This window comes from Oncorhynchus tshawytscha, linkage group LG02 (assembly GCF_018296145.1).
Source record: "Oncorhynchus tshawytscha isolate Ot180627B linkage group LG02, Otsh_v2.0, whole genome shotgun sequence".
Taxonomy (NCBI): Eukaryota; Metazoa; Chordata; class Actinopteri; order Salmoniformes; family Salmonidae; genus Oncorhynchus; species Oncorhynchus tshawytscha.
Window position 1 is genome coordinate 43,695,355 of NC_056430.1, and position 15,937 is coordinate 43,711,291.

Here is a 15,937-nt window from a genome sequence, read left to right on the forward strand (position 1 = left end):
CCTTACACACCCGCTCCGATCAGTCTCGTTTTGTCTTTGTTTCATGCCTGTTTCAAATTCAGCTTGATCGTTTTTTTTCCCATTGGTGTAACCGCGTTCAAATGAGGGTGGCCAAAGCAAGGAGAAACAAAGTAATGTTATCATCAAGACAGAACAAAGACATCATTGATACGTGTTGACCACATTTATACAAAGGTAATCTATCTTTTTTTCCTTTTTTTTTTTTTACAGTGGAGAATGGCCATCTAATGCTGCAGTAAACAACACCACACTCTCTTTCCCTCTTTCTTTTCCTTTCATTGTGAGAAAGTATTCCAAGTATGCATTATTTCACTCCCTCTTCCCCTCTCTACCTTTTACCCTCTATACCCCTCCCCCTCTCCACATCCCCCTCTCTTTCTCTCACTCTCAAGCGAAGTATGCATGTAAGGTGTTTATGTTTCTCCTCACTCTCTCCCCTCTATCTGCCCAGGTTGACTCCAGAGGACAAGCGTCTGTTGTGGGAGAAACGTTCGTTCTGCCAGTCAGAGAGTGGTGCCCTGCCCCTGGTGCTGGCTAGTGCCCCCCGCTGGGAGTGGGCATGCCTGTCAGATATCTATGCCCTGCTCCGCCAGTGGGCATGTCTCAACCACCACGACGCACTGGGCCTTCTGCATGCCACGTAAGGGAACTGTGCGCGTGCGTGTGTGTGTGTGTGTGGTTGCCAGGCAATGGTTTCTGGGGCAACACTCGTCAGGGAAATAGCCACCTTGGCAACAGTCAGTAGGCAACAGTCACCAGAAGGCCTGCGGTCGCCATTCGACCTTGTCATGTTGTGTTAGGACTGTGTAAACAACAGACACATTGGCAGTTTGGGGACATGGTCAGAGACAGGAGTAGACCAGACTTGCTTAGAATACTGTTCTGGAACATAAACACCATGAACTCACCTCAGCAGGGCAACATGCAAGGCATCACATGCATCACTCGTCTTTTAGAATTACAGTTCAAATATGAATAAGGACGTTAGCAATTGATGTTGTTCTTCAATAACACAAACTCCAAAGCAAACCAGGGGGAGAAAAATAGGTTTATTTGAGAAGGACAAATCATAGATGTTATGCTGGGAGATACATGTTCAGTCTCCCCTGTCCTCAGCTTTTCTCCACCGAACAAAGAAACAGGATGCCACTTATAACCCCCCACCCTATCCTGGGGTTGACCTATCAGAAGTCTTTGCAGTACAACTGGACCAATGGCCAAATAACAAGTATCCTGCCCCAGACTCAATGTACAGAACGTAGCACACACGTAGCTCTGAGTTCAGGTAAGGGAACTGTGCGCGTGCGTGTGTGTGGTTGCCAGGCAATGGTTACTGGGGCAACACTCGCCAGGATCCACAGATTCTAAACAGATGTTGAACTGAAACCCAACTCCTACTTACATTGACAATTCCCTATTGACTAGTTACTTCCAGTACTCTCATCCTCTGCATTGTGTATTTATCTGCAAAATATGCTTATACTCCCCCTAGACCATTTAAAACATAAGTATAGTTCAAATGTCTTTTTAGGAAATAATAGAAAGCATGAAAAAATAGACAGAATATAAACATTAGCAATAAGCATAAAATTGTTCAAATGAAACACCTTGCATTCCTCTAAAACACAACGGGCATATTTTAAATGCTGTTGCAATAAGAAATAGATTTCACACAAAGTTATAGAAAAGAGGTATTAACAAGTGTGTTACCACATCTGAGAGAGCATGGTTCATTACAGCACCGAGGACGGTTACCACGGGCACATTGACCACAATCATGAGGCTTGCTTGGTGTGATGATGAAGATTCTTACGATCCGAACCACATTCTTGTGAACACTGTTGACACCCGTCTCCAAAAGGACACGGTTGATGAGTCTTATGATATTCCCTATCTCGTAACCATCGGATTTTAGCAGACAAACATCGGGCAATAGCACACTTGATATCCTAGATGAGGATGAGAGAAATAACCACAGCTCCCACTATTGGAAGTATCATGCCCACCAAAAAACTTCACCATGTACCGAATGTGGAAGACAACCACATGACTAAGCCTAAATCATCTAGATTGTAATCATGATATTTAGCACCCTCAGTCCTGATCTTTTGGATTAGGTCAGTTATTTCCTCAGGTTGATCAGGAATATTTGTACAGCCTCCAGCACCAGTAACAGCACATGCAACCACTTGTTCGGACAGAAGATAATCAAGGGCCAAACAATTTTGCATCGCCACAGTCCGAATGGCAACCATCTCAGCTGTGTTTAACTCAAGACTCTCAACTCTACTATTAGCTAGGATTTCCAAAGAGTTAGCTATATTCATAACTTCCCGTGCTATTTTACAAACACCATAAGAGGGAAAAGCAATCGCAAAGAATCTCTCCCTTTCTGTAATCACACGTTTATGACGCTGTGAAAAAAAGAGAATTCACAGAATGTCTTACGACATGTCCCAAATAACCCGACCCTAATAAGGATAGGATCCACAGATAAAGTAAGTCCCAGGAGCTATCATACCATTGTTGGGGATATTTCCAAAGGTTTTGGCATAGAAAGTAGTCCTAGTGCCATTACTGAGTGTCAATTCAACAGACCTTCAACAGACATTCCGCACCCAGTCACAGACAGATAGAAAGATCTGTTGTCTGATCACACTTATTCTGTCCTACTTTGACAAATGCGTCCTGGTGCAGTTGAGATAAGTTCAGAGAGAGTGACCTATTAACCTTTCTGGCGCAGGCGTTCCGCTAGCGACCCACCTCGACAACATCCGGTGAAATTGCCGAGCGCGAAATTCTAATTACAGAAATAGTCATATTTAACATTCATGAAAATACAAGTGTCATACATCAAAATAAAGCTTAACATCTTGTTAATCCTGTGTCAGATTTCAAAAAGGCTTTACGGCGAAAACACACCATGCGATTATCTGAGGACAGTGCGCTGCATACAAAAGCATTACAAACATTTTTCAACCAGGCAGGTGCGCCACGAAAGTCAGATATAGCGATAAAATAAATTCCTTAGCTTCGAAGATCTTCTTCTGTTGGCACTCCAAAAGGTCACAGCTACATCACAAATGGTCCTTTTGTTCGATAAAGTCTGACTTTATATCCCCAAAAGCTCAGTTTAGCTGCCGCGCATCATTCAATAATCCACCGGTTTCCGTCCTTCAAAATGCATACAAAATGAATCCCAAACATTACCAATAAACTTCTCCAAACAAGTCAAACAACGTTTATAATCAAACCTCAGGTACCCTAATACGTAAATAAACGCTAAAATTTAAGACGGAGAATCGTTATTGTCTTTACCGGAGATAAACAACAAAGAACGCGCTCTCATCCACGCGCTTGAAAACACTACAGCCAAAATGGGAGCCACTTAGAAAAACTACAAATTCTAGCTCATTTTTCCAAAAACAAGCCTGAAACTCTTTCTAAAGACTGTTGACATCTAGTGGAAGCCCTAGGAACTGCAATCTGGGAGGTTTGCCTCATATTAAACATGACAGTCATTGGAAACAGTGGTAGGCTGAACTTTTTTTTTTTATGGTTTGTCCTCGGGTTTTCACCTGCCATATCAGTTCTGCTATACTCACAGACATTATTTTAACAGTTTTAGAAACATAGAGTGTTAGAAACTTAGAGTGTTTTCTGCCCAAATCTCCTAATTATATGCATATCTTAGCTTCTGGGCCTGAGTAACAGGCAGTTTACTTTGGGCACGCTTTTCATCCAGACGTCAAAATACGGTCCCCTAGCCCAAAGAGGTTCAAACATAACCAGCCAACAGAGGCATGTGTAATAACTAGGTACGGTGGTCGCTGATTCGTGTCATTGGTAATCTCAAATGAAGGAAGGTACCTATCACTCCAGGATGTCAGCTCCACCCCCAACTCATCCACATGTTGTTGAATGGACACATATCCAGGAGTCTCAGGCCTCCTCCAGCACCTATCTGCAGAACTAGGTACTCTCGCATGTTGATAGGCAACATTCTTGCCCAAATTAGTACCAGTATTTGTCTTATACCAATTAACATCTCTCCATATCTCTCCCAACATTTCACTCTGGTTAAAAGGAATAGACCCTTTTGGAATACCTGCCCGTGATGTGAATGGTGCGTACGTACAAACCCAGCAACTACTTTGATTGACTACTGTGGCATAGTGTAGAGAGGGATAGAAACGTATTGACTTCCGAGTGTCCCTCATCCATCGCTGTGTTAGAAATGGAAACGCAACCCACATCCTGTATTAGGAGGAAACACGCAAGGAAAACAGTTTCAAACGTCTTTCACTTGTCCGCAAGACCATGATGTTCAATCATCCTATTGGCAAGGTAATCATTCACCACGTCCTTTAAAAGTGACCAGCTCTTCCACACTGGTATCAGTCCCACATAGATAACTATTTAAAATGATGTTCTGACAGTCTGCCGGTAGTGAGGAATTATTCTTCCGTTCCGCTGGTTGCACTTCACAGGTGAGCTTGTATCGTTTCAGGTACAGTCAAGGGCTATTGCTGCAGCCTCAGACGATAGATTCTCATAACCTGTAACGAAGGAAACAAAAAAGTGAAAGTAACATGTCCTGGTTTCAAGAGAAATTGATATTTCACCTAGATTTCCCTGAGTCAGCATGTCCCGATTTTCCGGAGGAAATTGTACATTTCACCTAGATATCCCTAATATGAGGACTGCGGTACACAACATAGAAGCTCATCAGGGTCTGATCATCTTACTGTGCTTCTTCACCCGAGATTGGCCCCCAATTGCTAATCAATCAGCTCTGTTCTCCAGGCTCCACTTTTGTCATCGAAATGGACAAGCTTGCAATGAATGACATATATCCATCGTGATTTTCCCTGGACTTTTACTGCTGACCTTGATAATGACCTTCCCATTTTGGCCCTAATGTCTCTGTCACATATATTTTTTTACCATCACCCACTGTCCTGGCACTGCGTCATGTCCCCCCTCGGGAGTTATTCCCCATTAAAGAGTTCTATGCAATAGTTAAGCATTATGTCACTCATAAAGTGAACTTCAGTTTTTCTTCAAATCTAACGTGCCTGGTATGATCACCTTGTAGTAATTACCCATCCTACCTGCCTCACACCCCCCGCCATAATGCGTGAACCGTCTGTGTATAAGATAAGCTCAGGGTTTTCCAACGAGTGACTCTATAAATCCATCAGAGAGCTGATACAAAACCAACTCACAACAGTCGGTGTTCAAGTAATGTGTTATCTGGAGGAAGCACCAGAGTAGCTGGGATTACACCGGGTCTTTTCAACTATACCCATGTCCCATAGATCTTAAATCGCTACTTTAGTCGCGTCCATAGCTTCCTTGCTAATGGGATATTGTTTTGTGCAAGGTAGGGCTGATTCCATATCCAAAGTTTCACACTCGTTTTTCTTCGTAGTCCAAATAGCATGGTTCTGAACTGTAGAGCCTGCTTCGATCTTCATTGGACCAATAGAAATTGATAATGGTTTGGTTTGTTTCACATGTGTCTTTGTCTTCCCTCCCACTCCTGTTGCTCTCATCTTCTTGCCTGTGTACTGAGGACATATCATATATGTTTTGCATAAGATATATATATATATATAATACAGTGACTTCAGCACCCGTATCTACAAAAAAATCTCCTGCCATGTTGTTAACAGTCATATTCACATATAGTCCATCCGATTTGATACAGTATGTACACCAGCTGAGATGGGACGTAAGAGGGGGTCTGTTAGTTTACCTCCACAGCATCCAGCAAACTCTGCTGCTGAGCCAAAGAGAGCTTCTTAAATTTCTGCAACAACATTGTGCCGTTGGGGCTGTTGTCCTGATTCCATTTTCACTTAGATGGGCCCTTCTTCTCGAGGCCACTTTTCATAAAATCACGTTTTCTTTTCCGACATTCTCGTTGCCAGTGACCCGAAATCCCCAAATAATAACATACACCAGGTTTCTCTTCTACTGAACGAATAATGTTGTTGGTTTCACTCAGAACCTGCACAACTCTGATACCCACGTCTCGTGGATGCTTCAAAGTTTTTGAGCATTCATCCAACTGTTTTGGAGATGCTGATTTGTGTGTGATTACTGTCTCTAGAGGTTTGTCTTTACTCCCTTTTACAGCCTGTGTTCTGGTTGGCCTAAGACATTGTTCGTCACTGCTGTCAGAATCTGTTGACTCAATGCCAGGCAGTGCTGACCAGATGCTTGAAACCTGATCTGCCTTCCACAACTCAATGTGTGGATAGATTGGAGAACAGAGAGGCCACAGGTCGGGGTCACATCTGAATATTTCACCTGTATCTCCTGCTGCAATAGGGAATTTCTCCTTTTAAGGTCTTTATTTGTTCACCAAGAGCTTTCAAACTACAATTCTCTCTCTGCAATGTCATAATATTAACTTCCAAAGTTGTATAATATATATCTCTATGTTTATATATGTATTTATCCCCAAAATATATATATTTATATAACCCCTTTTGAGGACTCAAACCTCTTCTAGAACACAAATTGTTTCTGTAGGGCCTGGCTACCCATAACTTATGTTCACCACTAAGAGCTTGTTGAAGGCTTACATTAACCACATGTGTAAAAGATTGCTACTTCACTAGCAACTCACTTCGGTGCAACAAGAAGGTTTCACCAAAAAAGATGCCTCAAACCTTTTAATAGAGTAAAGACTCCGACCTTTTAATAGAGTAAAGACTCCGACCTTTTAATAGAGTAAAGACTCCGACCTTTTAATAGAGTAAAGACTCCAACCTTTTAATAGAGTAAAGACTCCGACCTTTTAATCAAGTAACAAAGGACTAAACTCTGTAATGAAACAAAGGACTTGAACACTTATACATCACAGATACATATCACTCATTGCATGCACTATGTTAACCTGATTTGGTTCTTTTTAAATGATATTGGTCCAGACTCACCCAGCAATTCTGCCGTCAATCAGGAGATGATGAGTTGACTCCCCAAAGTGGGTTGCGGGCAGCCTTCTCTCTTTCCTCTGGATCAACACACAGTTGATACGTTTTTCTGGTTGTTGTTGTTCAGAGCAAATCATTCGGGTCACGGCACCAAGTGTTAGCAATTGATGTTATTCTTCAATTATACAAACTCCAAAGCAAATCAGGGGGAGAAAAATAGGTTTATTTGAGAATGACAAATCATAGATGTTATGCTGGGAGATAGACGTTCAGTCTCCCCTGTCCTCAGCTTTTCTCCACCGAACAAAGAAACAGGATGCCACTTATAACCCCCCACCCTAGTCTGGGGTTGACCAATCAGATGTCCTTGCAGTATAACTGGACCAATGGCCAAATAACAAGTATCCTGCCCCAGACTCAATGTACAGAGCGTAGCACACCTAGCTCTGAGTTCAGGAGTGACAATCCACAGATTCTAAACAGATGTTGAACTGAAACCCAAATCCCATTTACATTGAGAATTCCCTATTGATCGTTAATTCTAGTACTCTCATCCTCTGCGTTGTGTTATTTGTCTTCAAAGTATAAGTCCATGCGTTTGTTTGACCTCTCAAATATGTCGTCATTTTGGATTGAAACAATGTAATAATTGAATGCATAATGGATTCAAATGTCTGTCAGCTTCCCTGATCAGGAGCTGAGGCGTACTGCAGTACAGTGGATGGACACCATCTCTGACCCTGAGCTGCTGGACTTCCTGCCGCAGCTGGTGCAGGTAAAACCTTTATAAATGCTTAATGAATGTCTTGCAAACACTTCACGAACACCTTATCAAATGGCTATGTGGAGCTATATCCATATTTCTTACACCTCTCCGTTGCACCTTTCTCTAACCATCTCTCTCGCTTTCTCTCAGGCTCTGAAATATGAGTGTTACCTTGATAGCCCGTTGGTACGTTTCCTGCTACGGAGAGCCATAGGGGACATGCGCATCGCACACTACCTCTTCTGGTGAGACCTAATTCAGATATCAGCCGTACACTCAGCCTTCTCTGTCACACACAACTTGATGTAGGCTCTCGCAGACATATACACATGTATACATGACCACGTGCAGTGCCTTCAGAAAGTATTCACACCACGTTGACTTTTTCCCACATTTTTATTGTGTCACAGACTGAATTTAAAATGGATTACATTGAGATTGTGTATCACTGTCCTACACACAACCCCATAATGTCAGTGGAATTTTGTTTCTAGAAATCTTTTCAAATAATAAAAAATGAGAGGCTGAAATGTCTTGAGTCAATAAGTATTCAACCCCTTTGTTATGGCAAGCCTCAATAAGTTCAGGGGTAAAAATGTGTTTAATAAGTTGCATTGGACTCACTCTTTGTACAATAATGTTGAACATGATTTTTGAATGACTACCTCATCTCTGTACTCCACACATACAATTATCTTCAAGGTCTCTCAGTCGAGTAGTGAATTGCTAACAGATTCATCCACAAACACCAGGGAGGTTTTCCAATGCCTCGCAAAGAAGGGCACCGATTGGTAGATGGGTAAAAAATAAAATAAGCAGACATTGAATATCCCTTTGAGTATGATGAAGTTATTAATTACACTTTGGATGGTGTATCAATACACGCAGTCACTACTAATATACAGGCGTCCTTTCTAACTCAGTTGCCGGAGAGGAAGGAATCCGCTCAGGGATTTCACCATGAGGCCAATGGTGACTTTAAAACAGTTTCAGAGTTGAATGGATGTGATAGGAGAAATCTGAGGATGGATCAACAACGTTTTAGTTACTCCACAATACTAACCTAATTGACAGAGTAAAAAAGAAGGAAGCCTGTACAGAATACAAATATTATAATACTGCAAAATATTTGGCAAAGTGATTAACTTTTTATCCTGAATACAAAGTGTTATGTTTGGGGCAAATACAATACATTACTGAGTACCACTCTCCATATTTTCAAGCACGATGGTGGCTGCATCAGGTTATGGGTATTCTTGTAATCGTTAAGGACTGGGGAGTATTTCAGGATAAAAAAGAAACTGAATGGAGCTAAACACATGCAAAATCCTAGAGGAAAACCTGGTTCAGTCTGCTTTCCAGCAGACACTTGGAGATGAATTCTCCTTTCAGCAGAACAATAACCTAAAACACAAATCCAGATCTACATGGGAGTTGCTTAACAAGAAGTCAGTGAATGCTGCAGAGTTACAGTTTTGATTTAAATCTGATTGAAAATATATGACACAACCTGAATAAGGTTGTATAGCAATGATAAACAACCAATTTGACAGAGCTTGAAGAATTTTGATGAACAATCCAGGTGTGGAAAGCTCTTCAGAGATTTATCCCCCCAAATATATTTGAATCCCAGTTTGTAAAACAACAATGTGAAAAAGTCAAGGGGTGTTAGTACTTGCTGAAGGCACTGTATGCAAATGAGATATTTCTATATTTAATTTTCAATAACTGTGCAAACATTTCCAAAAACATGTTTTCACTTTGTCATTATGGGGTATTGTGTAGATGGGTGAGAGAAAAATAAAGAATCAATTTTGAATTCAGGCTGTAATGTGGAATAAGTCATGTGGTATGAATACTTCCTGAAGGCACTGTACATACAACCACCTCTAATTCACATAGACCAGTCATCTCATGACTCACATTCGCTCACAGAAACACCCGTTTAACCATACAGTACTGCACTGGAGCCCATACATGACAATGCAGTAATGTACGATATCATTGACACTTTGTATGCATGTTTGTCCTGAAGACATGTCGCCACCTGCTGGACAGATTGGGAAATGCCAGAACAAACTTTATGTAGTATACATTAGGATTTTCCAAATGGATTCTTAAAAATGACTTAACACAATAGCATCAGAACACAAAGTACACAATTTTATATATTTACACAACATACAGTGCTGCACAAGGGACCGTAACAGAGAGTTGCAGTCCATTTTAGAATGGGTGGCTAGTAATAAACTAGTCCTGACCATCTCTAAAACTAAGAGCATTCTATTTGGTACAAATCATTTCTTGCGTTCTAGACCTCAGCTGAATCTGATAATGAATAATGTGTGGCTACTGAGCAAGTTGAGGAGACAAAATGATTTGGTGTGACCTTGGATTGTAAACTGTCATGGTCAAAACATATTGATTTAATGGTTTTAAAGATGGGAAGAGTTCTGTCCATGATAAAGAGATGCTTTGCTTTCTTGACACCACACTCCACAAAGCAAGTCCTACAAGCTCTAGTTCTATCTTGATTATTGCTCAGTTATATGATCAGGTGCTGAAAAGAAGGACCTAGACAAAACTGCAGTGGTCCCAGAACAGAGTGGCACATCGTACTCTTCACTGTAATCAGACGGCCAATAATATGCATGCCCGTCTCTCTTGGCTAAAAGTAGAGGAGAGACTGACTGCAACATGTTTAGATTTTTATAAGAAACGTGTTAAATTCCAAATTGTTTGTACTGTCAACTTTATACACAGCACTGACAGTCACCCTTACCCCCCCCCAGACATGCCACCAGGGGTCTTTCCACAGTCCCCAAATTCAAGAGTATTTTATAGAGCCATGATTGCATGAAACTCCCATCTCAGATTGCTCAAGTTAACAGCAGACCTGGTTTTAAAACCAGATAAAGCAACACCTCACGGCACAACGCCCCTCCCCTGTTTGACCTAGATATTGTGTGTATGTACTGATATGCAGGCTACGTGTGACTTTTGAAATGTATGTAGTTCTGTCCTTGAGCTGTTCTTGTCTATTAATATTCTGTACTATGTCATGTTTAATGTTCTGTGTGGACCCCAGGAAGAGTAGCTGCTGCTATCACAACAGCTAACGGGGATCCTAATAAACTACTAATACCAAGTATGACCAATAGCCAGGGAGATATTGGCCCTGTTGGAGTACTTCAGAAATGCGTTCTTCTTTCCTACATTACTTTAAGAATACAGACCTGAATTGTTTGAATTCGTGAAGAAAAATAATATGGGAACATTACTTTGACCACCAGATCATTTATAGATCTGTGCTTGCCTCAAGGGGAAAAAGAATGGATACATGGCAATTGTTATAAAACAGTTTCTTTACGTGTTTTGAACCTCTCTCTCTTGCTCTCCCAGGTTGTTGAAGGACACTCTGCAGGACAGTCAGTTCAGTGGGAGGTACCAGCACCTGTTAGCAGGCCTGCTGTGCTGTGTGGGTGGGGGTCTCAGGGAGGAGTTTGACAGACAGTGCTGGCTAGTCAGCATCCTGGCTAAAGTAGCCCAACGTGTCCGGGACACCTCTCCCTCCAGCAGGCAGGCCATCCTTCGGGAGGGACTGGAGGAGGTCAGGCAGTTCTTCTCAGTCAGCAGCAGCTGCCGTCTCCCCCTCAACCCCGGCATGCTGGTCAAAGCCGTCAACATACAGGTACGTGTTTGTTTTTCTTTCATCTTTATTTTGACAGGGAGTCAATGCTGAGACCGAGAGTCTCTTTCCCAGATGCACCACAGTACACATCAAAATACAATAAACACATTAAGCTACACATTCATATACACAATCAAATGCATATTATTATCCATGAAAAGCTTAACTCAATCAAAAAAACGGAGATTCATTCTTCAGTTAAAAGGTCCCCTAACAACTGTCTGAAATGCCCTAGAGGCACCAATTCCTCCTATTTTAAAGTGTATTCTAGATCATTCCACACGTAAGGTGCAAGGAAATTAAAGGCTGATTTACCTAACTCTCTAAACACCAAAGGAGTCTCCAGAGTTAACCAACCTTGTGAACGGGTTTGATAACTTGTCATTTTCAATCTTAACAGTGATGTCAGGTAAGTCGGAGGTTTGTGGAGCCGGGCTTTGTAAACAAAAAGAGTGTGACGATGTGACTTCAAAGATGTCCAGCCAACCTTTTGGTAAAGAATGCAGTGATGAGTAATAAAACTGTCTGTGATAAAAGGAAGGGCGCTATGAAAACGTAGAGGCACGTGCACTTTGATAAATAGTAGAACCATAATCAAGAACTGGAAGAAAGGTTGACTGCACAACCTGCTTCCTGCTATCTAGAGAGAGACCAGATCTGTTTCTGTAAAAAAGAAAGAAAAAAGAAGACTATTTAAGTCTTAGTTTCTTAACAAGCTCAGTAGCTCAGTGGTATGTTTTTTAAAACAATAAATCACTGTCTATCCAAATACCAAGGTGTTTGTATGCAAGGACTCGTTCGGTTATAGAACCATCCGATGAGTAAAGATGTAATCCACCCGAGACAATCTTACACGAACTTGAAAACAACATGTATTTAGTTTTTATCAGTAAGGGCTTCCTGCACAACTGCAAAATCGGACTGTAGCCTTGTCATAGCCAGGTCAGCAGTCGGGGCAATTGCCTGTGTAATAGTATCATCCGCATACATTTAAACATGTTAACAGATTAATAGCATTCATATAAATACTGAAAAGAACAGGTCCTAGTTGTCACATTCGTCATAACGAGGAGACCAAGGTAAGAATACATACTTCTTTTATTAAAACGAAGAACACTAAACAAACTATACAAAACAACAAAACGAACGTGAAGCTATGAGACACGAGTACTGACAGGCAACTACACATAGACAATAACCCACAAAATACCTAAGGAATATGGCTGCCTGAATCTGGTCCCCAATCAGAGACAACGATAAACAGCTGCCTCTGATTGGGAACCAACCTAGGAAACCATAGACATCTAAACCCCAAGACATACAAAAACCCCATAGACAGTACAAATACTACACAAACCACCCTCGTCACACCCTGATCTAACCAAAATAATAAAGAAAACGAAGATAACTAAGGTCAGGGCGTGACACTGGTATTGACCCATGCGGAACACCTTTATGTACTTCAAGAAATTCAAGAAACCCCGTCAATCACAATGGCCTGAGGTCTGACATTAAGATAACCATAAATCCATGACCAGGCGTCAGAGCTCAGGCCTTTCGACGACAACTTATTCAGTGAAATAGCATGATCAACAGTATCAAAAGCTTTTGACAGGACCCCAAACAAAGCAGCACATTTCATTGTAGTGTCTAAAGCATTGACAAGATCATTAACAACTAAAGAGGTTGCTGTAATAGTCCTGCAGTACATCCAGGCCTAAACCCTGGTTTACATGAACAAAAATACACTTCTCAGATAAAAAGAGCAAAGTTGTACATTTCCCAAGGATTATAGAATCTTAGCTGTACAAGGAAGCCTTGAAATGGGGCGATAATTATTAAGATCACTACTATCCCCGCCCTTATGGAGTGGCAGCACAAAAGCTGATTTCCATACTTGGAAAATTTCCTGATAACAATATAAAATAAAAAATGAGGGTTATTGAGCCAACATTGATGGGCGCTGCACACTCAAGCAGACCGGGATCCAATTGGTCGCCCCCTGTGGATTTATTGTTGTCTGTTGCTAGCAAAGCATCCAATTTCTGTAAATTGCCTAAAAGAAAAGCTTTGACTATCATTTCTCTGATCATTCTGCAAGTTACCCCTATCAGCATCCAACCCAATAGCATTGTGAATAGGCTTATTAGTTCCTTTCAAAGAGAGAGCCCACTGAAATAAAATGGTGATTTAAATGCATCAATGATGGCATTTGTGTCCGTAATGAAGCCTGTCTGAATTAAGATGTTGGCAGAGAGGATGAAGAACTTCAGGGATTTGACAGTTTTCCAGAATTTAGCTGGGTTACCATTACAATCCCAAAGAGCGGTTACATAATAATCAGATTGAACCTTTCTGATTTGTCTTACACAAAGATTCCTCAGTTGCTTAAAAGCTTGCCAGTCTGGGCCTAAGCCTGTGTTCCTGGCCTTGACCCAAGTATCATCGCTTTCATGAATGATAATTCCCTGGTCAAATGAAGGATACTGTAGGGGATGGGGACGCATGCCCATGGTTTGTTTGCATAAATGCTAATGCACAGTGTCTTTGGTTGCTTGTGTGTATGTCTGCCTCTGGGTGTTCTGTGTTCAATTGTAGTACATGTCAAATCAAATCAAATTTTATTTGTCACATACACATGGTCAGCAGATGTTAATGCGAGTGTAGCGAAATGCTTGTGCTTCTAGTTCCGACAATGCAGTAATAACCAACAAGTAATCTAGCTAACAATTCCAAAACTACTACCTTATAGACACAACTGTAAGGGGATAAAGAATATGTACATAAAGATATATGAGTGAGTGATGGTACAGAGCGGCATAGGCAAGATACAGTAGATGGTATTGAGTGCAGTATATACATATGAGATGAGTATGTAAACAAAGTGGCATAGTTAAAGTGGCTAGTGATACATGTATTACATAAAGATGCAGTAGATGATATAGAGTACAGTATATACATATACATATGAGATGAATAATGTAGGGTATGTAAAAATTATATGAGGTAGCATTGTTTAAAGTGGCTAGTGATATATTTTACATCATTTCCCATCAATTCCCATTATTAAAGTGGCTGGAGTTGAGTCAGTGTGTTGGCAGCAGCCACTCAATGTTAGTGGTGACTGTTTAACAGTCTGATGGCCTTGAGATAGAATCTGTTTTTCAGTCTCTCGGTCCCAGCTTTGATGCACCTGTACTTGACCTCGCCTTCTGGATGATAGCGGGATGAACAGGCAGTGGCTCGGGTGGTTGTTGTCCTTAATGATCTTTATGACCTTCCTGTGACATCGGGTGGTGTAGGTGTCCTGGAGGGCAGGTAGTTTTCCCCCGGTGATGCGTTGTGCAGACCTCACTACCCTCTGGAGAGCCTTACGGTTGTGGGCGGAGCAGTTGCCGTACCAGGCGGTGATACAGCCCGACAGGATGTTCTCGATTGTGCATCTGTAGAAGTTTGTGAGTGCTTTTGGTGACAAGCCGAATTTCTTCAGCCTCCTGAGGTTGAAGAGGCGCTGCTGCGCCTTCTTCACGATGCTGTCTGTGTGAGTGGACCAATTCAGTTTGTCTGTGATGTGTACGCCGAGGAACTTAAAACTTACTACCCTCTCCACTACTGTTCCATCAATGTGGATAGGGGGGTGTTCCCTCTGCTGTTTCCTGAAGTCCACAATCATCTCCTTAGTTTTGTTGACGTTGAGTGTGAGGTTATTTTCCTGACACCACACTCCGAGGGCCCTCACCTCCTCCCTGTAGGCCGTCTCGTCGTTGTTGGTAATCAAGCCTACCACTGTTGTGTCGTCCGCAAACTTGATGATTGAGTTGGAGGCGTGCGTGGCCACACAGTCGTGGGTGAACAGGGAGTACAGGAGAGGGCTCAGAACGCACCCTTGTGGGGCCCCAGTGTTGAGGATCAGCGGGGTGAAAATGTTGTTGCCTACCCTCACCACCTGGGTCGGCCCGCCAGGAAGTCCAGTACCCAGTTGCACAGGGCGGGGTCGAGACCCAGGGTCTCGAGCTTGATGACGAGCTTGGAGGGCACTATGGTGTTAAATGCCGAGCTGTAGTCGATGAACAGCATTCTCACATAGGTATTCCTCTTGTCCAGATGGGTTAGGGCAGTGTGCAGTGTGGTTGAGATTGCATCGTCTGTGGACCTATTTGGGCGGTAAGCAAATTGGAGTGGGTCTAGGGTGTCAGGTAGGGTGGAGGTGATATGGTCCTTGACTAATCTCTCAAAGCACTTCATGATGACGGAAGTGAGTGCTACGGGGCGGTAGTCGTTTAGCTCAGTTAACTTAGCTTTCTTTGTGTTTTAGTGTGTGTATGTGCTCTGTCCGGTGTGTGTTTTTAGTCTGTATGAACGTGCCTGTGTGTGTCTATTTGATCTCTAATCCTTTCTCTCATCTCCGGTCTGCAGTCGTGTTCCTACTTCAACTCCAATGCCGTGCCCCTCAAACTGTCCTTCCAGAACCTGGACCCACGAGGAGACAACATCAACGTCATCTTCAAGGCA

General features: G+C 42.1%; 1 protein-coding gene across 1 annotated transcript in view; it reads left to right on the forward strand.

The window, feature by feature from the left end:
• Positions 1-15,937, forward strand: part of LOC112244846 (phosphatidylinositol 4-phosphate 3-kinase C2 domain-containing subunit beta-like) — a 75,450-nt gene that overhangs the window by 40,730 nt on the left and 18,783 nt on the right. The window contains exons 16-20 of the mRNA XM_042299328.1: positions 473-661; positions 7,650-7,743; positions 7,885-7,979; positions 11,137-11,425; positions 15,842-15,934. Coding sequence (XP_042155262.1) covers positions 473-661; positions 7,650-7,743; positions 7,885-7,979; positions 11,137-11,425; positions 15,842-15,934 — 760 coding nt within the window. The remainder of the gene's footprint in view (positions 1-472; positions 662-7,649; positions 7,744-7,884; positions 7,980-11,136; positions 11,426-15,841; positions 15,935-15,937) is intronic.